Below are 26,601 nucleotides of genomic sequence, written 5' to 3'. Positions count from 1 at the left end.
GCTGGTCTCAAACTACTGAACTTAAGTGATCTGCCTGCCTCGGTCTCCCACAGTGCTGGGATTACAGGAATGAGTCACCACACCCAGCCTCACAACGTTCACTTTGTATGTAAGCATTGTATGTGTACGTAAAAAACATTGAAACTTCCTCAATAAATGAAGAGATGTCCTTTTTATACATCCGCATTTGTGAAAGACACCATTTCCCTAGATCTTGGCTACTTGGGTGACTGCATAGGCAATGGAGACCCATTGAGGTTTTTGTTTGACACAGGGTCTCACTCTGTCACTCGGTGGAGTGCAGTGGTATGAACATGGCTCACTGCAGCCTCAACCTCCTGGGCTTGAGTGATCCTCCTGCCTAAGACTCTGAAGTAGGTGGGACTACAGGTGTGAAAAATTTTAAAAATATTTTCTGTGGCTCACGCCTGTAATTCCAGCACTTTAGGAGACTGAGGCGGGCAGAGCACCTGAAATCAGAAGTTCAAGACCAGCCTGGTCAACACAGTGAAACCCTGTCTCTATTAAAAATCTAAAATTAGCTGGGCATGGTGGTGGGCGCCTGTAATCTCAGCTACTTGGGAGGCTGAGGCAGAATTGCTTGAACCCAGGAGACGGAGGTTACAGCGAGCCGACACGGTGCCACTGCACTCCAGCCTGGGCAAGAGAGTGAGACTCCACATCAAAAAAAAAAAAAGCTGGATGTGATGGCCTGCCCCTGTAATCCCAGCTACTTGGGAGGCTGGGGCAGGAGAGTCGCCTGAACTCAGGAGGTGGAGGTTGCAGTGAACTGAGATCATACCAGCCTGAGTGACAGAGCAAGACTCTGTCATAAAAGAAAATATATATATATGCGCGTAGATAGAGCGACAACAACAAACAACAAAACCCCCAAACCGTGAGAACAACGGTTTCCAAGACATTTCCTCATTCATTAATTAATCTTTTTTTGAGACCAAGTTTTCCTCTTGTTGCCCAGACTAGAGTGACGTGGTGTGATCTCAGCTTACTGCAACCTCCGCCTTCCAGGTTCAAGCAACTCTCTCTGTCGGCCTCCTGAGTAGCTGGGATTAGCGGTGCACACCACCATGCCAGACTAATTTTTGTATTTTTAGTAGAGACAGGGTTTTGCCATGTTGGCCGGGCTGTTCTCCAACTTCTGGCCTCAGGTCATCCGCCCACCTCGGCCTCCCACCGTGCCCAGCTGCAGCACGCACCTTCTTAAGGACAATTCCTTTCTGGATTCTTCCTAAGCTTCTGGTTTCTAATCCTTCCTAACGCAGCTCACTGCCCCCCACCCCCTGCCCTCCATTCTGCCTCACTTTCTCCTTTCCTGATTCCCACCATTTCCCACAATCAGTCCTGGCCTCAGATTCCCGCCCTTCAGGTTCCAGTGTTCCTTGGGTCCTCCCTCTCCCCTGATCGTCTCTGATTAGGGGTGGGGGTGTGAGGTGGAATTAAAGCCAGCCTTGACTGGAGTCCTGGGGCTGGATTCTGCACTGTGCTCCGCTGTGTCATTGCACCTTCTCGTTTCTGCTCTTTCTGCTGCTTCATCCTCTTCATGCTCTAACCCCCCCAGCGGATGCTGACCCTGCGGGAGGCGGCGCATGCTCCTTCCCCGCTGCTGCTCCTCCAGCTCCATCTCTCCATCTTCCTGGCTCTTCCTGGCCTTTCCTGGCACGGGACCCAAGCTCTGAGCTCTTGCACTTTTCTAGGGTGCCATCCTGCTCCTCCTCATCACCTGGGAGCAGTGGGCATGGTCTTGTCCTCCGGCTGCTGTGGGCCTGGGCCGCCCCGGTCAGTGTGGCGGGGTCGGCAGCACAGTTCCCGCTCCAATGTGGTGCCGGCAGGTGCAGCCCTGGAGGCTGGTGTGGGCGCCGCCTGGAAGTTGGTGTGGCGCCCCCTGGAGGCTGGTGTGGGTGCCGCCTGGAGATTGGTGCGGCGCCCCCTGGAGGCTAGTGTGGGTGCCGCCTGGACGTTGGTAAGGCGCCTTCTAGAGGCTGGTGTGGCGCCGCCTGGACGTTGGTAAGGCGCCTTCTAGAGGCTGGTGTGGCGCCGCCTGGAGGTTGCTGTGGCGCTTGTTGTTGCCCAGCGCCCTGCTGGGGCTTCCTGTCTGCGTCGCTCCTGCCCACTTCTGGGGCGGCAGGGCGGGGTTCCACTCAGCTGCATCTTCTCGCGAGGCGCCTTTGCTCCTCCGGGAAGTTAGCGGTGCAGCTGCCGAGGCCTCTGCTGCCCGGGTCGCCGTATTCCCCGCGGGGGTCAGCCGGGCTCTCGCCTCAGGCCGCCCACCCCGCTCCGGGAAGCTGCCACCGCCTCTCCCTTTCTGCTGAGGGAGGAGGCGATGGAGCGACCTCCAGGCACCGGGCAGCTTCCGCTCCCCCAGCAGCCGGTGGGGCGGAGGAGAAAGACGCCAGGAAGCAGAACGGTCCCGCCGGCAGGAGGGTCGCCCCAGGCCTGCGCCCCCTGGTTCCTGCCCCCTGGCAGCGGCCGGGACCCTCCCTGCCATGCTGCTCCCCGGAAAGCTCTAAGGCTCTCGGGCCTGCAGGGAGGGACACTTTCTTCCTCACTGTGAGTCTGCAAACTCGGGGCCAGGCATTTTCTGCATATTCTTAAACTGGATGCTTCAGTCAAAGGCTGACGATAGAACCACTCTTTCTGATTATCGCCTGCTGATAATGAGAACATATGAACAGAAAATAAGAATTTTTATGAATAGGTTCCAGACTTTGGAGGGATCAAGTAGGGAGGAAAAACAAACGCGTCCAGCCACCTCTGTTCACAAAAGTGTGCTTTACCAAATCGGTGTAAATTATAGATAACGTATGAAATAAACGCTTCTTAAATCTAGAAAACAAAACAAGGGCCAGTGCAGTGGCTCACGCCTCTGATCCCAGCACTATGGGAGTCCCAGGCGTGGGGGACGGGGGAGGGAGGGGTGGGGATCACCTGAAATCAGGAGCTTGCGACCAGCCTGGCCAACAAGGTGAAACCCCATCAGGATACTAAAAATACAAAAATGAGCTGGGCGGTGGCAAGCGCCTACAGTCCCAGCTACTTGGAAGGCTGAGGCAGGAGAATCACTAACTCAGGAGGTGGAGGTTGCAGTGAGCCGAGATTACCGCTGCACTCCAGCCTGGGTGACACAGTGAGACTCCATCTCAAAAACACAAAAAAAGTAATAAATCAACAATGTTTTTAACTACAAGTTATAGTTATAAAGACATTATCTTAATTTTATGTTTTTTTTTGTTTTGCTTCATGTCGCTTAGCAGTTTTTTGAACACTAAAGTTTCCTTATTAGAGTTCTAGAAATTGTTTTGTAGTTTATTTTTATTTTTGAGGATGGTGTCTCACTTTGTCACCCAGGCTGGAGTGCAGTGGCACAATTTTGGCTCACTGCAATCTCTGGCTCCCAGGTTCAAGCAGTTGTCATGCCTCGGCCTTCCTAGCAGCTGGGATTACAGGCATGCACCACCATGCCTGGCTAATTTTTGTATTTTTAGTAGAGACGGGGTTTCACTGTGTTAGCCAGGCTTTGTCTCAAACTTCTGACCACAAGTGATCTGCCCACCTTGGCCTCCCAAAGTGCTGGGATTACAGGCGTGAGCCACTGGACACGGGCCTTTGATTTTTTTAAATTTATTTTTAATGTATTGAGGGGGTGTACATGTGAGTTTCTGACATGCCTATATTGCAGAGTTGTGAAGCCTGGGTAGTTCATTGTTGTGAATTATCAGAAACCTGCGTTCAAGAGGACTTGGTAGAGTTTTTTTCCGTGAAAAGCAAATTTGGGGGCCAGGCACAGTGGCTCACGGCTGTAATCCCAGCACTTTGGGAGGCTGAGGTGGGTGTGGATCATGAGGTTAGGAGTTGGGGACCAGCTTGGCCAATATGGTGAAACCGTCTCGACTGCCACCAATTAGTTGGGCGTGGCGGTAGGTACCTGTAGTCCCAGCTACTTGGGAGGCTGAGGCAGGAAAATACCTTGAAACCAGGAGAGAGAGGTTGCAGTGAGCAGAGATGGTGCCACTGCACTCCAGCATAGGTGACAGAGCGAGATTCTGAATTAAAAAAAAAAAAATTGAATTTAGACTGTGGCTGATTACAGATATTTTTAGAGGAGAATTCAAAATAGTAAATGTGGATGATGGAATCAATAGTTCTGATGAAAATCTGCTGCACATTTCCAATCCACAAGGAAATTTAGTTAGTAGTCTTATGTGCAGCATTTTAAGAGAGTAACCAGAATGCTGACTGACAGCATCACCTCAGGACCACCAGACTTACATAAATTTTATATTATCCTCCGAATACAGTAATAACTTTTTTTGTTGTTCTTTTTTGAGATGGAGTCTTGCTCTGTTGCCCAGGCTGGAGTGCAATTATACCATCTCAACTCACTGCAACCTCCACCCCCTGGGTTCAAGAAATTCTCCTGTCTCAGCCTCCCAAGTAGCTGGGACTGCAGGCATATGCCACCATGCCAGGCTAAATTTTGTACTTTTTTTCTTTTTGTTTGATGGAGTTTCACTGTTGTTGCCCAGACTGGAATGCAATGGGCGAGATCTCAGACCACTGCAACCTCCGCCTCTTGGGATCAAGTGATTCTCCTGTTTCAACTTCCTGAGTAGCTGGGGTTACAGGTGCCTGACACCACGCCCGGCTAATTTTTGTATTGTTAGTAGAGACGGGGTTTCACCGTGTTGGTCAGGCTGGTCTTGAACTCCCGAACTCTGTTGATCCACCTGTCTCCGTCTCCCAACATGCTGGGATTACAGGCATGAGTGACCATGCCCAGACATCAATAACACGTTGACACAAATATAACTTTAGCAGATATTTAGCATAACAATCAAAATTAGAAATCATAACATGTTCAATTAACATAAATATATATATAATTTTTGAAACATGTGTATCAGCAACATACCCATAAATATAACTGAGATGAGATCTAATGTCACCACGTTTGACAATGCCCACCCATACAATCTACCAACTACATTGAATCATTTAATATCTTTACAAGAAGAGAGACACATTCTTTAGACTCCCTGAGGTACCCAGCTGAAAAATCCCAAGGTTAATTTTAAGCCAAAAAACTTGATTTAAGGTTTTGATGCTGGAGAAACCCATCAAAGATGTCAAGTTTGAAAACACTTGATAAAATCAGAATCACAGGTGACTATTGGAAGAATATTCATTTACCCAGAGACTTCAAAAGCAATACAGACAGTTCCTTGGATATAAAAACCTTAACCCTTACACACACACACAGTCTTCCGCTGTCACCAGGCTGGAGTGCAGTGGCATGACCTCAGCTCACTGCAACCTCTGCATCCCTGGTTCAAGCAATTCTCCTTCCTCAGGCTCCCAAGTAGTTGGGACTACAGGCACACGCTACCTTGCCCAGCTAATTTTTGTGTTTCTAGTAGAGACAGGGTTTCACCATGTTGGCCAGGATGGTCTCGATCTCTTGACCTCATGATCCATCCACCTCAGCCTCCCAAAGAGCTGGGATTACAGGCGTGAGCCACCGTGCCTGGTGAAACCTTAACCCTTTAAAGCTCAGTTTTGCTACGTAATCAAAAATCAATACTTGAATTTCGTCAGACAAAGGAAGAGTGTGTACAGGGTTATGGGTATACACACACAATGACATTGGTCTTATCTCCATTGGCTACATGATTACATATTAGAATAGCATCTTTAGTGCCTGGAAAGCCAGTGTTATAGGAGGTATAGGAGGCACTCTTGCACTTGACACAAGAACATTGTTGTGTAGAAATGTCATTGATTGTGTTAAAATTATTCTCCATGGGCCAGAGAACTCATAGCATGGCCTTTAGAATGAGATGGGCTCTGATTGGATGCAAGGTGTCAACCGTTACTAGCTGAGTCACATTGGACAAAGTGCTTCAGTATTCTGAGACTCCGTTTTTTTGTTTGTTTTTTGAAATGGAGTTTTGCTCTTGCTGCCCAGGCTGGAGTGCAATGCTGTGATCTCAGCTCACTGCAACCTTCTTCTCCTGGGTTGAAGCAATTCTCCTGCCTCAACCTCCAGAGTTGCTGGGACTGCAGGTGCCTACAACCACACCCGGCTTATTTTTGTATTTTTAAGTAAAGATGGGATTTCACCCTGTTAGCCAGGCTGGTCTTGAACTCCTGACCTCAGGTGATTCACCCACCTCGGCCCCCCAAAGTGCTGGGATTATAGGCATGAACCACCCCACTTGGCTGAGACTCAGGTTTTGTGGGGTTTTTTTTCCATTTTTGTTTTTGTTTTTAGATGGTGTCTTATTCTGTTACCCAGGCTGGAGTGCAATGGTGTGATCTGGGCTCACTGCAATGTCCGCTTCCCAGGTTGAAGGGATTCTCCTGACTCCGCCTCTTGAGTAGCTGGGATTACAGGGATGCGCCACCACACCCAGCCAATTTTGTAGTTTTAGGAGAGATGGGGTTTCTTTTTGTTGGTCAGGCTGGTCTCTAACTCCTGATCTCAGGTGATCTGCCCACTTCAGACTCCAAAAGTGCTGAGATTCCAGGCATGAGCCACTATGCCCGGCCTAAATAACATGTTTTTAAAAGTCACATTGTCCTACAATATCCATTTCTCTTGCATATTTAGGAAATTGAGGGTGTTTTTTCCTAAAACATGCTGACATATAGGAAATAGGATGTAAAATATGCATGAATGTTTTAGATACAATTTGAGGTTTCCAAGAGATTTTGTGCTGGGGAGGCTGCTTGCTACAAGCTCCCAAATCTCTGGGAGGACATAGTATTCATCTTCTCTCAGCAGAGGCTGTGAGGTGAGAAGCCTTGCGGAGCACCGAGTCTTGGGCTTTTAGCGTAGAATGTTCACGTCTTTATAGTTCGGGCCCACGGCACAGAGAGGTCACAGGTCTCTGGCTTCCTGTGACCTTTGTCTTCCTTGTCAACAGAAAATGTGAGCCTCCAAAGCATGAAACTTGAGGACATGGGTCACCCCAGCCCTGGCATCTGCCCAGAGCATGAGAAGGAAGGAAACCTCCAGCTACCTCACAGGGCTGGCACAGGTGGTCACTGCCCTGTGTGGATCACCCTCTGTGGTGGGCAACCTGAACCTCATCTGCAGGGGTGAGAGGAGGAAAATACAAAAGTCTTTATGTGAGCCCGGAGAAGGCAGATGCAGCAGAAACCTCCATGCGGTGACTACCCAGTCTGGGGCCTGTGGTGGGGAGCCAGCATACTGGTGATCATGTGTACTTACAGTCTAGGGTCACCAGGCGGCACTATGGACTCATCTGTGGCTCTGAAAAGGAAGCTCTGGAAGGAGTTCATCACAGCTGATGTTTAACAAGCCCCTACTATTTGCCAAATTATTCACCCCTGGCAACAACCTAAGGAGGAAGGATTCTTACTATATATTTTTTATAGAGAAGGACACGGAAGCATAAAGACACGAATTATCTTGCCCAGATCACTCAGTAAGTGGTGGAGGCTGAACAGGACCTAACAGTGCGGCTGCAGAGCCCACATGCGTTGATTCCACAAGTGTATACTGAGCACCTGCTGTGTACAAGGCCTTGTGTGATTAAACACAGTTATGATTAATAATATAAAAATGACAAATCACGGACACGTTTTAGACATAAGATTTTCTCTTTTTTAGGTTTCAGGCACAGAACTGTACATCCAATAATAGTGAAATTGATCCCACTAGTTATGACAGAAATGATGATACATTTAAATGAGTTGGATGTTTTAGACATATTATCTCATGAATCCTTGACAGAATCTGAGTGAGGAATGAAACTTACTGTTCCCATTTCACACAGAAGGAAACTGAGGTGAAGAGGGGTAAAGTTATTTTGCATGGTATGAAGTAGAAATCCAAAGTACAGGAATTTGACCTTGGCTCTGACCTTTTCTGAGGCCCCGTGCTCTTGACCACCATAGACTCAAGCATCACCGTGTTTCTCATTCAACAAACATTTTAAACATTTAATTATCTAATAGATTGGCACTCATCGTGAGCTTCTGTTCCTATTTTGCAGGAGGCAAAGCCCTCTATTGTCCTGACTCCACAGTTCCTGTCCCGTGGCCAGGGCCAGCTCACCAAGGAGCAGCTGCAGCAGCACGTAAAGTCAGTGCCATCCCCCATGCGGGTCCTGAGGAAGGTGAGTGAGCACAGACAGACAGGGCCTGGCACCCTTGAACAGCTTCCAGGTCTCGGCTGCCCCATGTCTTTTTCTTTCCTTCTCTCAAAAAAAAAAATCAACTTTTAAACCTCTAGAGCCAGGTCGGCAATGTCTCTCTCATTGCTTGATTTCCTTCCTTCCCTTCCCTCCCTCCCTCCCCGCTTCCTCCCTTCCTTCCTTCCTTCATCCCTTCCTTCCTCCCTACCGTCCTTCTTCCCTCCCTTCCTGCCTTCCTGGGGCCATGCTGGGGGAAACGTAGGCAGTCACAGTACTGGCTTTTTCCTCCTTTTTCCTTCCACGCAAGTAGCATAGGGATGAGGTAGAGTACTTGACTTATTTGGATAAAAACCACTATCTTGGTCAGAAACACAGGGAGAATCATTGCTTGCGTATTAACCTAAAGAAAAACAGCCAGACAAGTGCCCAGCGAAACTTCAAAAGGCTGTTTATTATCCTGCAAAATTTAGGCAGGGAGTTGTGGCTCATGCCTGTAATCCCAGCACTTTGGGAGGCTGAGTCGAGTGGATCATCTGAGGTCAAGAATTCAAGACTAGCCTGACCAACATAGAGAAACTTCATCTCTACTAAAAGCATAAATTAGCCGGGCATGGTGGCAAGTGGCTGTAATCTCAGCTACTCGAGAGGCTGAGGCAGGAAAATCACTTGGACCTGGGAGGCGGAGGTTGAAGGGAGCCGAGATTGAGCCACAGCACTTTAGTCTGGGTGACAGAGGGAGACTGTCTTTAAAATATATATATATATTTTGAAACAGAAATCAAAATCAGCAATTTCTAAACTATTTTTTAACATCATTCATAATTAGAAACACATTTTCTATTACATATATAGCTCTCTATTTTGAATAAAATGATTAATAAAATCATATTATTTTACAACATGTAATACCTTGTTTATTCTCCTTCATTTGTTTTGAATGTTATATGCAATCTACCAAAAGTCCAATAGTAATAATTAAATTATTCATTAAATTAAACATTATCTTGTCATTTAAAATGATTTCATAAATAATCTTTTGTTTTTGAGATTATGTGTGTGTCTGTGTGTGTGTGTGTGTGTATATACTTTCCTTTTTTATTTTTTTTATTTTTATTTTTTTGGGGGGGGAGGAAGGCAGGAAGGGAGGGAGGGAAGGGAAGGAAGGAAATCAAGCAATGAGAGAGACATTGCCGACCTGGCTCTAGAGGTTTAAAAGTTGATTTTTTTTTTTGAGAGAAGGAAAGAAAAAAAAATAAGTAAAGGAGAGGAAGAAAGAGTAAGAGAAAGAGGGAGAGTAAATGGAAATATTGCTTTATTTTGAAAAAAATTGGGTATTAAAAATGGCCAATCAATGTTTCATTTAAACTTATGGGTAGGTGTGATGTGGTATTGACAAGAATGTATATTTTGTGTATTTAAAGTGGAGAGCTCTATAAATATTTATTAAGTTTACTTGTTCCGGATCTGAGTTTGAGTCCTTGATATCCTTATTAATTTTCTGTCTCATTGAATCTAAGTCTCGTATCTGGGTGTTAGGATCGTTAGCTCTTGTTGTTGCATTGATCCTTTTACCACTATATCTTTGTTGCTTTAAAATCTATTTTATCTGATACGAGAATTGCAACTCCTGCTTTTTATTTATTTATTATTTATTTTTGCTCTCCATTTGGTTGGTAAATCTTTCTCCATTCCTTTGTTTTGAGTCTTTGTGTATCCTTGCATGTGAAACAGGTCTGGATGTAACATGCTAGTGGGTTTTGGCTGTGTCTTTTGATTGGGGGATTTAGTCAATTTAAATTTAGGGTTACTGCCATTTGATGTTGACTGGCTGTTTTATCCATTCGTTGGTATAAATTCTTCTTTATGTTGGTGCTCTTTACTTTTTGGTGTATTTTTAGAAAGGCTAATACTGGTTGTTTCTTTCTGTGTGTAATGCTTCTTTCAGAAGCTCTTGTAAAGCAGGCCTGGTGGTAATAAAATCTCTGAGTTCTTGCTTGTTCATAAAAGATTTTATTTTTCCTTCAGTTGTGAAGCTTAGTTTGGCTGGATATGAAATTCTGAGCTGAAGGTTCTGTTCTTTGAGGATGTTGAATATTGGCCCCCATTCTCTTCTGGCCTGTAGAGTTTCTGCCAAGAGATCTGCTGTAAGTCTGATAGGCTTGCCTTTGTGGGTAACCTGACCTTTCTCTCTGGCTGCTCTTAGTATTTTCTCCTTCGTTTCAACCCTGGTGAATCTAACGATTATGTGCCTTGGGGTTGCTCTTCTTGAGGAATATCTTTGTGGTGTTCTCTGTATTACCTGGGGTTGAATGTTGACCTGCTTTGCTAGTTTAGGAAAATTTTCCTGAATAATATCCTGAAGGGTATTTTCCAGCTTGGATTCATTCTCTCCGTCGCATTCAGGTACACCTATCAAACGTAAATTTGGTCTTTTCACATAGTCCCACATTTCTTGGAGACTTTGCTCATTCCTTTTTATTCTTTTTTCTCTAATCTTTTCTTCACGTTTTATTTCATTAAGTTGGACTTTGACCTCTGATATCCCTTCTTCTGCTTGAACAATTTGAGTGTTTAAACCTGTGCATACTTCTCGGAGTTCCTGTATTGTATTCTTCAGTTCCATTAATTCACTTATATTCCTCTCTAAGTTGTCTATTCTCAATAGGATTTCATCAAACCTTTTTTCAAAGTTCCTAGTTTCTTTACGTTGGGCTACAACATGGTCTTTTATCTCACCGAAGTTTGTTATTATCCATTCCTTGAAGAGTGATTCTGTCATCAGGAGGCGCTCGTTCTCCATCAAGCCTTGTTCCATTGTCGATGTGGAACTGTGATCATCTTTAGAGGGAGAGGCGTTCTGATTTTGAGTATTCTCAGCTTTTTTATGCTGGTTTCTTCCCGTCATTGTAAATTTATCCTCCTGTTGTCTTTGAAATTACCAACTTTCAGATTAGGTCTCTTGAGTGGATGTCCAGGTTGTTAGTTCCCAGGGCCAGAGCAGCGGTGTTAAAACTGATGGTGCTTTTCTGCCCAGGATTCTCCTGTCTGGCTTCCTTCTTGTCTTTGTAGTAGGCGACTCTGCCTTCCCGGGGTTCCAAACCTCGGTCCGAAGGGAAACCGGTCCTGTTTACTCTGCGCCGAGCGCTGCCGCGCCGAGGTGCTATCACAGCCGCTGCGCCGGGCTCTGGTGTCCTGCTGGGGACCCTTGCGGGTCCTCCGAACCTGTTTACTCTGCTCCGAGAGCTGCCGCGCCAAGGTGCCGGCAGAACCGCTGTGCTGGCCACGAGAGTAGCGCTGGCCCCCCATGTGTTTCCTCCACTGGGGGATCTTCTGCTCCGTGAGCGACCAGAATTTGTCTGAAAGTGTGGCGTCCTCTAGTTCTCCACGCCTTCCCTGAGAACTGCAATCCCGGGATGTTAGCGATCGGCAATCTTGGATCGTTCGCCCCTCCTTTTTTATTTTGAAAGAGCGTCTCACTCTGTCTCCCAGGCTGGAGTGCAGTGGCACAGTCTTGGCTCACTGCAACCACCGCCTCCCAAGTTCAAGCGATTCTTTGGCCTCCACCTCCCAAGTAGCTGGGACTACAGGTGCATGCTCCCACCTCCGTGTAATTTTTGTATTTTTAGAAGAGACGGGGTTTTCACCATACTGGCCAGGCTGGTCTCTAACTCCTGACTTTGAGATCCACCACCTTGGCCTCCCAAAGTTCTGGGAGTACAGGCAGGAGCCATCATGAGGGGCCCAAGATAAAAACTTTTTAGCAATATACTATTAAGAGAAAAACACTGGATATGAAAGAATATGCATAGTTTTACCCTATCTGTTTAAATAAGGATTGAAAGGATATGTGTGCAAATCAGTTTACATTCTTTGGTGATACTTTGCTGCATTGTCTGAACACTGACACTCGCTGTGCATTACGAAGCTCCATGGCTAATAGACAGTACTCACTGTGTGTGCCAGGCCTGGGGCTCAGTGTTCTACATGCATTTTTGTTTTGTTACATTCTCTCCACAACCTGAAGTAGTATAACCAACCCATTTTACAGCGTTGAAACTGAGGCTCAGAGACTGAAAGTTAAATGCATGAGGTTGCAGTTACTAAGAGGCAGAGCTGGAACTGAAACCTACATGTGTCTTAAAACCAGTTTATGTTCTGAGAGTAGGCTAGTCTGCTTCACAGAGCGTGGAATAGATGGTGCATGCCTGCTAGGATGAACCAGGTAACACTGTAGGTGATAAATGGCCCCAGAAGTGGAAATTTACAGCATTGAGGGCTTTTTGTCTGCTCATGCTGCACGTCCTCCATGACTCTCCTGGGCCCTGTGCTCCATGTTTCCTCATCTGCCACCAAAATAAAGAGGCAGCCTCCATTTGGGACCTCTCAATGGCTGTAAGAGATGAGGGAGGGGGTGGCCAGTCTGAATGGCTTCCAGCTCTTTTGCCTCGAGCTGACGCACTTCACTTCCACTCACATCTCCTGAGTCCAAGCAAATCCCAAAACTACCTCCACCTTTGGGGGCCCAGAGGAGAACCTGAAATACTCGGTGGACTCCATTAGGACCACCATATGGTGTCAGCCTGTGCAGGAGACTGTGGAGAGGCGGAGGAGGAGAGTGGGAAATTGATGGGAAATGACAGCAGGACTGAGTCAACACGGATTTGCTTTATCCTCAACCAGGTGGAGTTTGTCCCAGAGCGACACAAAATCAGCAGCATGATCAAACAGGGTAAACTTCAGGAAAAGTAGTTTGTTCAGATGTGATCAGTAGTGAACTCAGAATCAGCTGAGTGACACTGAGTTAGTAAATCTTTGACGGCCTCAGTTCCCCTGTATGATAGCGGTGAAGATGGCAGCATTGAGAGAGTTGATTTGGAAGGATATCAGGAGTGTGAACATTCAGTGTTTTAGTTCCCTTAAGTTAAATCCAGGCACTATGTTTCCTGCAAGTCTCCTGATCCTTTCAGGTTGCACTGGTGAGAGTGCTCAGATTAGGGCTGGAGGTCTTGAAATCTTGATTCCCACACCAACAGTTCCCCTGTGTCATATGTGCATTCTGTGCATTTTCCTGTGCTAAACACTGTGCTAAACACCGTGGGGCCTGATTCTTCCTCCTTGTTCCAATGGCCCTGGGTGACTCAAGTGCCCATTCAGTGACCAGGACACAGAGGTCTTAGAGTGATGCTCCATGAGGCTCCAGGTGCCAGCTGCTACCCTGCCAAAGTGTGAGGCAAGGGACAGGGCATTTTCTGTGGGGGCAGTGGTAAGCCAGGCTTGGTGACTCTACTTGGTGGACAGATGATCCAACACCTGCCACCTCCGATGGATCCACTGCCTCTGTGGCTGTTTGTCCTGCTGATGCTCCAGTGGCTGCCCCAGCATCCCAGCCTAGACCCAGTGCCACTGAAGATGGGCCTGGCCCCTGGGGACCCAGGAGTCCTACAGGACTCATTCAGCTGTCCCCAGGAGTCCCCAGACCCTCATTCTTATCAAGGACCTAGGAGCCCTATCCCCTGGCCCTCCCTCAACAACCGCAAATGATGATTTATTGCTTTTAGGACCTTCCAAGGTGCCCGCTCTGGAAGGAAAGATGTCCTTGGGAGGTGATGACACTCAGTACACAGGTGAACGTTGCTTCCTCCCATCCTCAGACAGTCTTTGACACAGCCATTGACACTCCCATTATGTGGAAGGAAACCGGCCCAGGGTCACACAGCTGGTCAGCAGCACAGCTGATCTCAAATCTAAGCTGCCTGGCCCTGCCTTCATGAGGGACCTGCCTGCAAGGGAGGTCGACCCTGGCTTTAAGGAGACTTTCCTGGGCTGCATGAGTCACCTCCCCTGTGTCAGGCCCCACACTCTGCTCACCTCTCCTTCCTTGTCCTGTCTCTGCTTGGGCTGTAATGAAGGTGACCCCAGCAACCCTCCATGGACATCATGGTACTCTCTGCCGTTCACTTTTGCGCTAATCTGACATCAACACCCACTTACTTGGTCTCTCCTTTTCCAACCAAGACAAGCCAAATGTGGGGTTCTTTATGCAGGTGACAGCAGACGAATGGAATTGAATGCCATGGTTGTCATCCCTGTTTTGTTTTTGTTTGCTTGTGTCTCAGGGTTATTTTTCTATTTATGGTAAATGCATTGGCTTTCCATTTGTAGCATGAATAGAATATTTGCAGTTTAAAGTAACTTTATGTCATAATAACTGGTAAAGAAACTGAAATCAGTTACTTTCAGCTGCAAGAGGCCTGAGTTTGAGCACACTCTGTGTGATCAGGCAGAGACAGGTCTTTGGGAAGTTTAGATGAGGACGGGGCCAGGAAAGAAGATGGACAGTGAGGGACTGGCCTGGTCACCAGACCCCTGTGTCCTGCCCACCTGCTTGGCACTCCCCACCCATCACTCATGATGCTGCCAAACCCTCTGGGTATTGTGGCCAAATCTCCCAGGAGAGAGGCTGATGAAGTTTGCCACTTGAAATGCACAGATTCCTTGGACATCCCTGGGAGCTCAAGCATGAGAGTCACCTTGGTTTTCTTCCCCTCATTAGGGTTCAGAATTAAAAGTCCACCTTCACAGGCAGTAAGATATATAGATAAATGACACCATCACCCTGTTTCAGATGTTAACATGTCTAGGGGTGTTAGGGGTGATTTGAGACCACACAACCTTGTGTGAAAACCAAAGTGGAATTCCTGGGCCAGGGGAGGCATTTGATTGCCACGTTATGATCTTCTCAATGAGTGTAAAGGCAGTCTCGTTTCATTTTGGATTCTTTCTTCTGTTGATATCTTATAAGGGGACTTTGAATTTCCAAGCATATAATAATTTTTGGTTAGCTTTTAATCATTGACTTCTAACACTATTCTGTGACCAGAAACCTGCTGTGTGATTAAATTTCTCTGGAATATATTGAGATTTGCTTGATGAACAAAATAAGTCGGGTTAATTTTTGTAAATGTACCTCACATGCTTAAAACTAGCGTAGCTCCAACATCTGTTCCTGAGATACAGGATGATGGACGATGGCTGCATGGATGTGATGGAGGTGCTTTACCATTGGGACCTTCCGAATCCTTCTGATGTTTTGTTGCTTAGAATATGAATGGCTGAGAGGGGGCTGTAGAGCCTCCCACTCTGCTTGTGTGTGAGGTTCTTCCTGCCATCCTGCCATCATTTGTTTCTTATATTTTGCAGCCAAGACCGACCATGAGAAACCCTGGAAGCTCAGGAAGGAAGGAGCCGCCCAGGAGCGGGGACAGGGACCTGGTGGGGAAGACCAGAAATCAGGTCTGTGAAGGTTCCAGAGAGGACCTGTCCTTGGGAGTCATGTTTGGGGCTGAGATGGGGGAGGGGCATTGGAGGACACAGGTGCTCCGTGGAATGTCCACTGTGAGGTAGCACGTTCCGGGGCCAGGGATTGGTGGAGAGGGAGTATAAAGCACGAGGGTTGCTTAGGCAGCGCCCAAACAGGAGAAGTTTTGGTGGAAACCAGAGCCCTGGTCTCCGTCTAATTGCTCCTGAGCCTCCGGCTTTCTTACCTGATAGACTTTCTCCCTGACTTGTAGTTGAACCTCCCACTCGCACTTGAAGACTTAGTTTCAACCCAATCCTTTCCTAGACTCCTTTCTCCTCCCCGTCCTCCAGGTGCCCAACATCCCCCATTCCCCTCCCTCCTCTTTCTTCCCATCCCCCTCCCCAAGTCAGATCCTTCCCCATCCCCATCCCCTTCCCTCCCTCAGCCCTAAGCCACCCCCACCTCTGTCCTGGCCGCCTCAGGGCGCCCTGAGAGGATCAGGACATGCGGGTGCCCTGGCTGCTCTTTTGGCTCCTCCTGCTGGGGTTTCCCAGCCATCAATCCACCCCTGTGAGTAGACGCTGGGCCCTCGGGGTTTCTTCCTTCTTATTGGGCTGTGTCACGTGGCATATTACACAGTGCAGGCCTGTAATTTAGCGCTTTGAGGGGTTAAGGTGGGCAGATCGCCTGAGTCCAGGAGTTCAAGAATAGCCTGGGCATCATAGCCAAACCCCCTCTCTACAAAAGATTCCAAAAATGACTAGTCGGATGCCTACTGCACTCTTGTCTCAAACAAAACCAAAACAAAGTGAAATGTCATTTGAGTTTTGTGTCATCTGGTTTGATGACTTTTAGGAACTTCTGTGTCATTCGTGTTTTCTGCTCTTGGGGGCTGCCTCTAGGGAGTCTGTGTCCAGTCAGTGTGATGGGAGCTGAGAAGCCCATCAGATGGAGAGGAAAGGGCTGCACCTGCTGGGAGGTTTGCAATGCGGGAGTCACTGGGAGTGATGTGACCAGGATGTGAGTGAGGACTGTCCTTGGTTTTGTGAAATGTGTTTGGTGCAGATCATTGATTGACCCAAAGGAGAAAGGCTCTTAAAGTCCTTATGTTATTTAAATATAAAGAAATGACAGGCCTGGTGTGGTGGGTCACACCTGTAACTGGGAGGCTGAGGCTGGCGGATCAGTTGAGGTCAGGAGTTCCAGACAAGCATGACCCACATGGTGAAATGCTGTCTCTACCAAAAATATAAAAATTAGGCGTGGTGGCAGGTGCCTGTAATACCAGCTACTCAGGAGGCTGAGGCAGGAGAATGGCTTAAACCTAGGTGGCAGAAGTTGCAGTGAGCCAAGATTGCACCACTGCACTCTAGCCTGGGCGACTGAGTGGGACACTGTCTCAAAAAAAAATTTTTTTTTCTTTTTGTAATTTTTGTTTTTTTTTTTGAGACAAAGTCTCCCTCTTGTCTCCCAGGCTGGAGTGCAATAGCGCAATATTGGCTCACTGCAACCTCTGCCGCCCTGGTTTCAGTGATTCTTCTGCCTCAGCCTCCTGAGTAGCTGGGATTCCAGGCACCCACCACCATACCTGACTAATTTTTGTATGTTTGGTAGAGATGAGGTTTCACCATTTTGGCCATGCTGGTCTGGAACTTCTGACCTCATGTGATCCCCTTTGCCTCCCTCTTTGAGAGTGAAGGGATTACAGGCATGAGCCACTGCGCCTGGCCTTTTTGTGATATTTTTTAAACCATCAGCTATTGTTAGGGTTAGTGTATTTTATGTGTGGCCTAAGACAAGTTTTCTCCTCTTAATATTGCCCAGGAAGCAAAAAATTTGGATATCCCTGCTTTACGTCAAGAAAAACAAAGACACTGTACATTTAGAATGCCTAAACACACTACCAGCCATGCAAATAACATGAGACAGGTAACTTTCAATGTTTTTTGAAGCAGTGGAATTCCCTGGTGATATCTGAGGGGTGTGGTTACCTCTTGGAGGAGGTTGATGGTTTCTAAAGATTATTGTTTTTTGCTGAAATATTGTGAATGTCACTGACCTTTTCATGATTTCAACTGTTATTATTGCAGGCCATCAGTTTCCCACCTGATTATCTGTATCCTTGGCATGGCTTTCTTGGCGTTCTGTGGATGCTTTTAACTATTGTGTTTCTGGGAGTTTCTACCGTTGGCCTTTTCCTCCGAAAAATTACCTTCTGTGTGAGTATACTAACTTCCTGTAGAGATATACTTGTAATCACACATAAGAAGAAATTATTTAAAACAATTCATGGTTCTGGACTTCATTATGAATATTGGGTTTTACCAAAAACATCAGGGAAATGATTTATTAGCATAAGAATTATAAAAATATCTGCCATTTACATGATGAAAATTAAATAGATTGATGTTTGTTGAATAGAATGTCAACAGAGCTTTGGGTCAAAACTAAGTTTTTCTTTTTTTAACCTTTGTGATCTTTATCAGAAATGGAGTATGAAGTTTTGGCACTTTAAATAGGAAATTCTGTCTAAACTTCGCTTCATAATTCTATCATATGGCTGGAAGGAAAGCTTTCACTCTCCTCTCTAAAGATTCACTGCAGAAACTAACGACAGACAGCTTAACAGGAGAAGCTGTTTATACAACAGGCAGAAACATGGGAGCCAGCCGAGAAATGAGACTGCAGGAAGGGTCAGATGGTTGGTGCTTAAAGGGCACCCTCTTTTCAGGGGAGATGGAGATGGGGGCAGTTTAGAGGGGGAGTAAGTGATTTTTAGGGGAAATGAAAGAGCCCAAATAACAAAGTTGGCCTGAGACAAAGTTCCTCTGAGATCATGGGGAAGAGGCAACAAATGGCAGGACAGCGAAGGGCAGAGCTGTCTCTCATGATGCAGAGAAAGCCCCAGAGAGTCTGTTGGAACTGCCCTTCAGAGAATCAATGAAGAGTGTGTCTGGGCAGTGTCATTTCAAATGACATCATCAAAGTGCATGTTCCCGGTTGCAGGTGGAGAGGGACCAGTATGTCCAAAGTCTGTACTTGGTAGGAATTTGGCTGCTAAGTTGTGTCATCGTTTGAGCCTTTTTGTCCATTGGGTAGAGTGAGCGCTTTATTTTCTCTTGCCTTTCATGACAGTAAAAACGTGGTTGTCTGGGGGCTGACCCTCCTCCTGAACAATGATCCAAGAAAAAAGCACTAATCCCACAATGCTTTTTATATTCGAGGGAAGAGGAAGTATGTTTTATTTTTACAACCTAGATAATTACCTGCCATTCGGGACTGCCTTTTTCCTTTTTTTTTTTAAATGGAGTCTCACTCTCTGGCCCAGATTGGAGTGCAGTGGCACAATCTCAGCTCACTGCAGCCTCTGCTTCCTAGGTTCCAGTGAGTCTCCTGCCCCAGCCTCCCAAGTAGCTGGAACTACAGGATGTACCACCATGCCTGGCTAATTTTTGTACTTTTCGTAGAGACAGGATTTCCCCATTTTTGCCAGGCTGGTCTTGAGCTCTAAACTCAGGTGATCCACCAGCCTCAGCCTCCCAAAGTGCTGGGATTACAGTTGCGAGTGACCACGCCCTGCTGCATCTAACAGTCTCTACCCCACTTAGTCCTGAACAGAGAATTGTCAATGTAAGTTGGGGGAAGTTTTCTCTTGTTGTTGTTGTTTTTTTTTTGACAGTCTGGCTCTGTCACCCAGCCTGGAGTATAATGGTGTGATCTTGGCTCACTACAACCTCTACCTCATGGGTTTAAGTGATTCTTCTGCCTCAGCCCCCAACGAGTGGCTGGAATGACGGGTGGTCACCACCACATGCAGCTAATTTTTGTATTGTTAGTAGGAATGGGGTTTTACCATGTTTGCCAGGCTGGTCTCAAACTCCCAATCTCAAGTGATCCACCGACCTCAGCCTCTCAAAGTGCTGGGATTACAAGCGTGAGCCACCACGCCTGAAGAGGGGATGTTTTTCAATGTACCACTTCTAATTTTAACTAAATTACCTGTGAGTTAAAATCAGAAAAATCAACTTCTACAAAGAACTTGAAAGATGTTCTTTCAGGCTGGGCGTGGTGGCTTTTTCAGGTCACCTCTTCTGCAAGAAATGCTCTTGACAACCAGGTACGTTTTCTTTGTTTGTTTCCTGTGCTTTGGGGCATAGTCTGCCAGATGAGGACGTGGATGTATTTTTCTCCCCACAGCGCTGTGCTCAAGCCTTGGAGAGGGAGACGGCAGAGAGCAAGGCTGCCTACAAGCGGCACAGGTAGGTCATTGTGATGGATTTTTTTTCTTTTTGAGACTGAGTCTCTGTTGCTCAGGCTGGAGTGCAGTGGCCAAATCTCAGCTCACTGCAACCTCTACCTCCCGGGTTCAAGCAATTCTCTGCGTTAGGCTCCCGAGTAGATGGAATTAAAAGCACGTGCCACTCCGCCTGACTTTTTTTGTATTTTTAGTAGAGACAGTTTCTCCATGTTGGTCAGGCTGGTCTCAAACTCCCAACCTCAGGTGATCTGCCCACCTCAGCCTCCCAAAGTGCTGGGATTGCAGGCATAAGCCACTGCACTCAGTTGTTATGGTCATTTTTAAGGATTTTTTTTTTTTTTCAAGATGAAGCTTTGACTGAGGCGGGTAGATTACCTGAGGTCAGCAGTTCAAGACCAGCCTGGCCAACATGGTGAAACCCCGTCTCAACAACAACAACAAAAAAAGATAAAGCTTTGAGTGTCTAGTAAAGAACGTGGTGTTTTAATTCTTCTTCAAGTCAGTTCTTTCTCTGTCTTCTAGATGGAGAATGAGGAAAAAGAAAAGAGTGCCAGGGAGACACATGAGTGAGGAGCCAGCCCAGAAACGCCTGTGCCTGAAGAACGCTTTCTGGCGAGGTGGGAGCTCCCGTGAAGGCAGCCGCTTAGTTTCCGCTGCAGGACCCACACGCTCTGCTTCTCCTTTTGGGGGTGAGGGCTCAGGTGGGGTCATTGTCATGTTTCCTGGAAACACTTCCAAGCACTTGTGAAGAGAACAGTTGTCCCGCTGGGGGGCAGGACCCCATTTTTCTCAGGTACCCTAGCTGAATGGCTCTTGGCTGGACCCGTGTGAATGGTGGAGCTCAGGCCCCTCCACTGACTGTGGACTTTGCCCCCCACTGACGTCTTGGTTACTTTTAACTGTGAAGATGAGCCTACAAGGCAAATGGGCCAGCTCCCCCTCCCACCTTGAGTCAGTGTGAAGGCTTTGTTTTTCTTTCCTTAGAGAAAAGTAACAACAATAGCATTTTAGAATGGGAGCTGGAAGTGCTGAGGAGAGCAGAGATTTTCGGGCAATGTCTTCATGGCTCAATAAAGCAGTACCTGAGATCTGCTTTAAGAAAAGAAGCCTTTATTTGCACTTTTTGGAACTTCCTTCATTCTTTTTGCTCATTTAAATTGTTTATTGTGAACTAGATAACTCCTTTAGTAAGCTAAATTTCTATGTAATCTTACTCCTCTAACATTTGAAGTGTGACCCTCAAACTTTCCGGTTGATTTCTTTCTTTTTTTTCTTTCCTTTTCTTTTTGAAAACCTCACTCTGTCACCCAGGCTGAAGTGCAGTGGTGCAGTTTTTGCTCACTGCAACCTCCGCCTCCTAAGTTCAAGCAATTCTCCTGCCTCGGCGTCCCAAGTGGCTGGGATTACGTGTGCCTGCCACCATGCCTGACAAATGTTTCTTTTTGTGTTTTTAGTAGAGACAGAGTTTCACCATGTTGGTCAGGCTTGTCTGTAACTCTTGACCTCAAGTGATCTGCCCACCTCAGCCTTCCAAAGTTCCGGGATTAGAAGTGTGAGCCACCTCACCCGACCCCCATTTAATTCCTACAGCGCTTACCTTTTCTCATGACTGTTAGTCTCGTTATGTTCATTTCTGTTCATAAATATTGGCAATGCCTGGTGAGATGTGGAGGTTAAATTCACTATGAATCCACGGGATTTTAAATGCCCCGACAGCTGAAGAAAAGGAGCAGTGCTGCTCCTGTCCTGGGCCTGTAGCTGTTCTTCCCATCCACGGCTGTTTCTATTTGAATTTGGAGTCAGTGCTCACATGATGGGTGATTTCCTCTGATGTGTACTGGGAACCCCTGATTTAAAGCTCATTTCCAGCTGGTTAGAGCCCGACTTGTCCACAGCCTGTTGAGAGTTAAGCAAACCCCTGGACCAGGACTCTGCAGTATCTTCCTCAAGGCTCAGGCCCAGAGGGCACCAGGGTCCTCTGATGCATCTGGTCAGTTAACCCTGTGCCTCTGGTAAGGGACCTGAGTGTGGCAAAGAGAGTGAGATGGCAGCAAAAGGCGTGGAGGGTTTCTTATTCTGCACAGAACATGCAAGCCAGATTTAGCTCCATTTCCTTCTCTTGCCCTTAGATTCAGGACCTCATTCGGTTCCCATGAGGAACAGCAGCTGCGTCCCAAGTGAAATCACAGAGAAGACAAAGGTAAATGCTGGGGTCATTTTCACTCTGCCTGTATCAGGACACTGTAGTCTTTTCCTCCATCGTCCTCTCCTCGCCTGGCCTCTGCTCTATAGGTTCTGTGATACCTTTTCTGTCTGGAATTTTTAGAGCAAAATCTTTCCCATAAGCTTTCTGGCTTCTTCAGTCCCAGCTAGTCATCTTGGGTGGCACCTCCAGAAGCCATAAATGCTTAGGGACTGAGGGCTGAAGGGCTTTTACTGTTCTGTTTTCTGAAATAGCATGAGGAATGCCACTGACCTCCACTCTCGTAGGTCTCATGGCCCAGTGAATGCTGACTGATCTCTGTTACTCAAGGTGTTGTGGGGTCTATTTCTGATTGAAGTGGGGTTTTCTTTTATCTTGTGTGTTTTTATCTATAAGGTAGGTGAGTAACATTTGAAATATCTGCTGTATTCTCAGAAGTGATGAAAGTGAAAACTCATTAATCCAGCATTAATATGTGCTTTGTGCAATTCTGAATGCTCTTCATCAAGGTCAATTCTGTAGTTCATCACAGTCCCATTCCTGTTGGTAACTGTGTTGTACAAAATCGCCTTCACCCCCATTTGGTGGTGCCCCGATCTAACATCTAAGTGTCAGAGTTTCTGTATTTGTAGTAAAAAATATGCCTCGATTGTGAGTTAGTGAAAGTGAATGTAATCTATTACCCACAGCGACAATTCCCAACCAAGGCCTTCCATGATACGCAGCTCTGCTGGTTCTCGTGTGGCTTCTGTACCTTCAACAGCTGCCGAGTTCTGAGATGACACGCGATGGGAACTGTACACTAGAAATTAAACACGTTTCTAAAACTTGCTTTTTTCAGAATTTCCACCTCATTTTTCCCTGGACAAAAGTATTATTTCTGTCATAATGCACATAATATTTGTATTACCTGGGAGTTAAAAGAAATCTTCTGGCCATGCCTAACTGACTTGTGTATGTCGGATTGCTCTGACAGAAAACCCTCTCCCAGTTTCCCTGCTTCTCTTCAAGAATCCACATTTCCCCAGAGCCATCTGTGCTCATGGGGGGGACCCCCAGAGTGAAGAAGACCCTTTGTCAAGAAGGGAATCAGAAAGAAAATGAAAGGGTCCTGCAGGGAGAGCTGGAATAGACTTCCACTCTGCCTCCTGCAAGCTCTGTGACCCTGGGCATGTGTTCTTCTTCCTCGGGGAACCTCTGTTTTCTTATATTTGGAGCAGGGTAGTCACGCTGACTTGCAGAGTTCTGATAATCAGAGACAGAACATAAAAGGCCTGGAGAACATTCTCCTAAAAGAAGCTGTAACACATGTGTGGACAATGGGCTTTTCATGCCTCTCTTACTTGCTATTTATCTGATGCAAAGAACATGCTCTGGTGATGGTGGTGAGGGAGGAATGAGGATGGACAGAGACACTCCTGTGTCTGAAACATGCTTCTTCCTTACTGCGCTATGACTCTATCTTCCCTGGGACAGGCCCCCAGCCTGCCTACATTTGCAGAGAGATGCAGTGGCATGCGGAGAAAACAGTTTGTCCCAATGACTCTTCTTCACTCCCCAGCTGTCAGTGGTACTTAGTGGAAGGGTGACTTCATGACACTGATGCTGCTGTTTTGAAACCTGGAGGATGGAAAGGTGCAGAAAACTATCAGCAGCAACATAAGTTGCAGCCTGTGTTGTTGGTGGTGGTTCTGTCTGTCAAATTAATACATGTCAAAACCCTTCCTCCTTCTGCCTGCAGGTTAACATGGCTGCAGCACAGCGTCATCACTGCTCAGCATTGCCCTGCTCACCCTACCTCATGGCTGACCCTTCAGGACCACTGATGGCTTGCCCGCCACCTCCTCCATTTGGGTGTCGCCTGGGAGCTCCACCATTCCCATCAGCTAAAGGTGTTCTGGGACCTCTGACAACTCCTCAACTCCAGTGTCCACTAGGACCTCTGCCAGCTTCGTCAGATGATGAGTTTTCGAGATCACAGACACCTACACCCGCATGTCTTCTGGCTGCTTTACCACCTTCTTCAGCCAATGATTTTCTGAGCTTATACACAATTCCACCTGAGTGTCTATGCACGCCTCTGCCAGCTTCGTCAGATGATGAGTTTTCGAGACCACAGACACCTACACCTGAATGTCTTCTGGCAGCTTTACCACCTTCTTCAGCCAATGATTTTCTTGGCTTATACACAATTCCACCTGAGTGTCTATGCACGCCTCTGCCAGCTTCGTCAGATGATGAGTTTTCGAGACCACAGACACCTACACCTGAATGTCTTCTGGCAGCTTTACCACCTTCTTCAGCCAGTGATTTTCTCGGCTTATACACAATTCCACCTGAGTGTCTATGCACGCCTCTGCCAGCTTCGTCAGATGATGAGTTCTCGAGACCACAGACACCTACACCTGAATGTCTTCTGGCTGCTTTACCACCTTCTTCAGCCAATGATTTTCTGAGTCTGTACACAACTCCACTCAAATGTCTACAGACACCTCTACCACTATCTACAGATGATGATCTTTGAAAACCACGGACAGCACCACTCAAGTGTCTTCTGGCACCTCTTCCACCTCTCCAGATGATGATACTTCAAGAACACAGACACCACCACTTGAGTGCCTTCCGGCATCTATACCACCTTCTCCGGATGTTAATCTTTGGAGACCACAGACACCACCACTCAAGTGTCTTCTGCCACCGGTACCACCTTCTCCAGATGATGATACTTCAAGAACACAAACACCACCACTTGAGTGCCTTCCGGCATCTATACCACCTTCTCCAGATGTTAATCTTTGGAGACCACAGACACCACCACTCAAGTGTCTTCTGCCACCTGTACCACCTTCTCCAGATGATGATACTTCAAGAACACAAACACCACCACTTGAGTGCCTTCCGGCATCTCTACCACCTTCTCCGGATGTTAATCTTTGGAGACCACAGACATCACCACTCAAGTGTCTTCTGGCATCTCTACCACCTTCTCCAGATGATCATCTTTGGAAACCACAGACACCACCACTCAAGTGTCTTCTGGCATCTCTACCACCTTCTCCGGATGATCATCTTTGGAAACCACAGACACCAACACTCAAGTGTCTTCTGGCATCTCGACCACCTTCTCCGGATGATCATCTTTGGAGACCACAGACACCACCACTCAAGTGTCTTCTGGCATCTCTACCACCTTCTCCAGATGATCATCTTTGAAAACCACAGACGCCACCACTCGAGTATCTTCTGATACCTCTACCGTCGTCTCCGGCTGATTATTTTCTGAGACGACACACAGCTTCCATCCATTGTCCTCTGGGACCTCACCCACTTTCTCCAACTGAAAATATTTGAGATTACAGGTAGCTCTACCATTTGAGTGTCCCCTTGGACCTCAGCTACCTATTTCAATAGAGTGTCTTCTGGTATCTCTTCACCTTCTTGATGATCTTCTGAGACCACAGACACCTCCACCTGAGTGTACTCTAGTACCTCTCCCACCATCTTCAGCTGAAGATTTCCTAAGAAAATCTTCACCCGCACACCTCAACCTGAGTGTCCTCTGGTATCTCTACCACTCTCCAGCTGAAGATGTTGAGGCCTCGCACACCACCACTTGAGTGTTATCTGATACCTCTGCCATCATCTCAAGCTGAAGACTTTCTGAGCCCACACACTCCTTCACCCAAGTGGAATCTGTTACCTTTACCATCTTCTACAGCTAATGACTTTCTGGCAGACCACAGGCAGCTCCACCACTTGAGCATCTTCTGGAACCTCAGCTTCCTATTTCACTCACGTGTCCTCTGGGACTTCAACCACCTACTTCACTCTAATGTCCTGTGACACCTCAACCATCTTCTGCAAGTGCAGATTCTCTGAGACCACAGTCACCTCCTTCAGTCAAGTGCTCTCTGGTATCTCCACCATCTTCTCCAGCTGGTGATCTTCTGAAACCACAGACACCTCCAGCAATTGAGTGTCCTCTGAGACTTCCTTTATGTCTTCCAACTATTTGTTTTGTGGGACCTCTAGCACCTCCTCCAGCTGCACCTCCTATGGGACCTTATCTACCTCATCCAGGTGTCTGTCCTGAGGTACCTCAACCACCTCATCCATCTAGTCTGTCATGTGGGACCCCATCCACCTCATCCACCTGTGTATCCTGGGGGACCCCATGCACCTCATCCAGATGTCTGTCCTGGGGGACCCCATCCACCTCATCCACCTGTCTGTCCTGGGGGACCCCATCCACCTCATCCAGCTCTCTTTCCTGGGGGGCTTCATCTTCTTCCTCCAGCAGTGTGGCCTCTGGGACCTCAGCCTACTGTTGCATTTAGTGGCCACTGGCACCTCAGCCAACTTCTCTACCTTGGTGGCCTCTCTTAGCTATCACCGTCACATGAGTCTCCTCTAGGACCTAAAGAATCTCCTCATGACCTCTCAGCCCTCAGCCACCTCCTTCCTAGGTTTTCTCTCATACTTCGACCACCTCCTTCACTTGGCTGACCTGCTGTCTCAACCGACACTCAACCTTCACCTGACTGTCCCCTCGGACTTCACCCCTCGTCTAGTCATGCGGCCTCTGAGACCTCGACCAACACCTCTAAATGCACCACTTGATGTGTTGATTTGAACGGTATAAAGTAATTTGTAAAAAAAT

The 26,601-nt window shown here is 47.0% G+C and overlaps 2 protein-coding genes across 2 annotated transcripts in view; one reads left to right on the top strand and one right to left on the bottom strand.

Annotated features, from left to right (window-relative positions):
* PLA2G10 (phospholipase A2 group X) overlaps positions 1 to 1,776 on the bottom strand; it is a 48,805-nt gene extending 47,029 nt beyond the window's left edge. Inside the window, exon 1 of the mRNA XM_054242612.2 lies at positions 1,591 to 1,776. Within this exon, the coding sequence (XP_054098587.1) occupies positions 1,591 to 1,642 (52 nt within the window). The 5' untranslated portion in view covers positions 1,643 to 1,776. The remainder of the gene's footprint in view (positions 1 to 1,590) is intronic.
* LOC108590490 (uncharacterized) lies at positions 1,757 to 26,601 on the top strand. Its single transcript, XM_054242359.2, has 10 exons — positions 1,757 to 1,887; positions 1,998 to 2,568; positions 8,040 to 8,162; positions 15,381 to 15,473; positions 17,305 to 17,409; positions 17,571 to 17,699; positions 19,678 to 19,739; positions 20,261 to 20,427; positions 21,868 to 21,938; positions 23,683 to 26,601. Exons 1-10 carry the CDS (start codon positions 1,757 to 1,759, stop codon positions 24,463 to 24,465), a joined length of 2,235 nt encoding a protein of 744 aa, XP_054098334.2. The 3' UTR covers positions 24,466 to 26,601.

Source organism: Callithrix jacchus, chromosome 12 (assembly GCF_049354715.1).
Source record: "Callithrix jacchus isolate 240 chromosome 12, calJac240_pri, whole genome shotgun sequence".
In the NCBI taxonomy this organism is placed as follows: Eukaryota; Metazoa; Chordata; class Mammalia; order Primates; family Cebidae; genus Callithrix; species Callithrix jacchus.
Note: the sequence above shows the minus strand (reverse complement) of the source record. Positions and strands in the feature narration are given on the sequence as shown.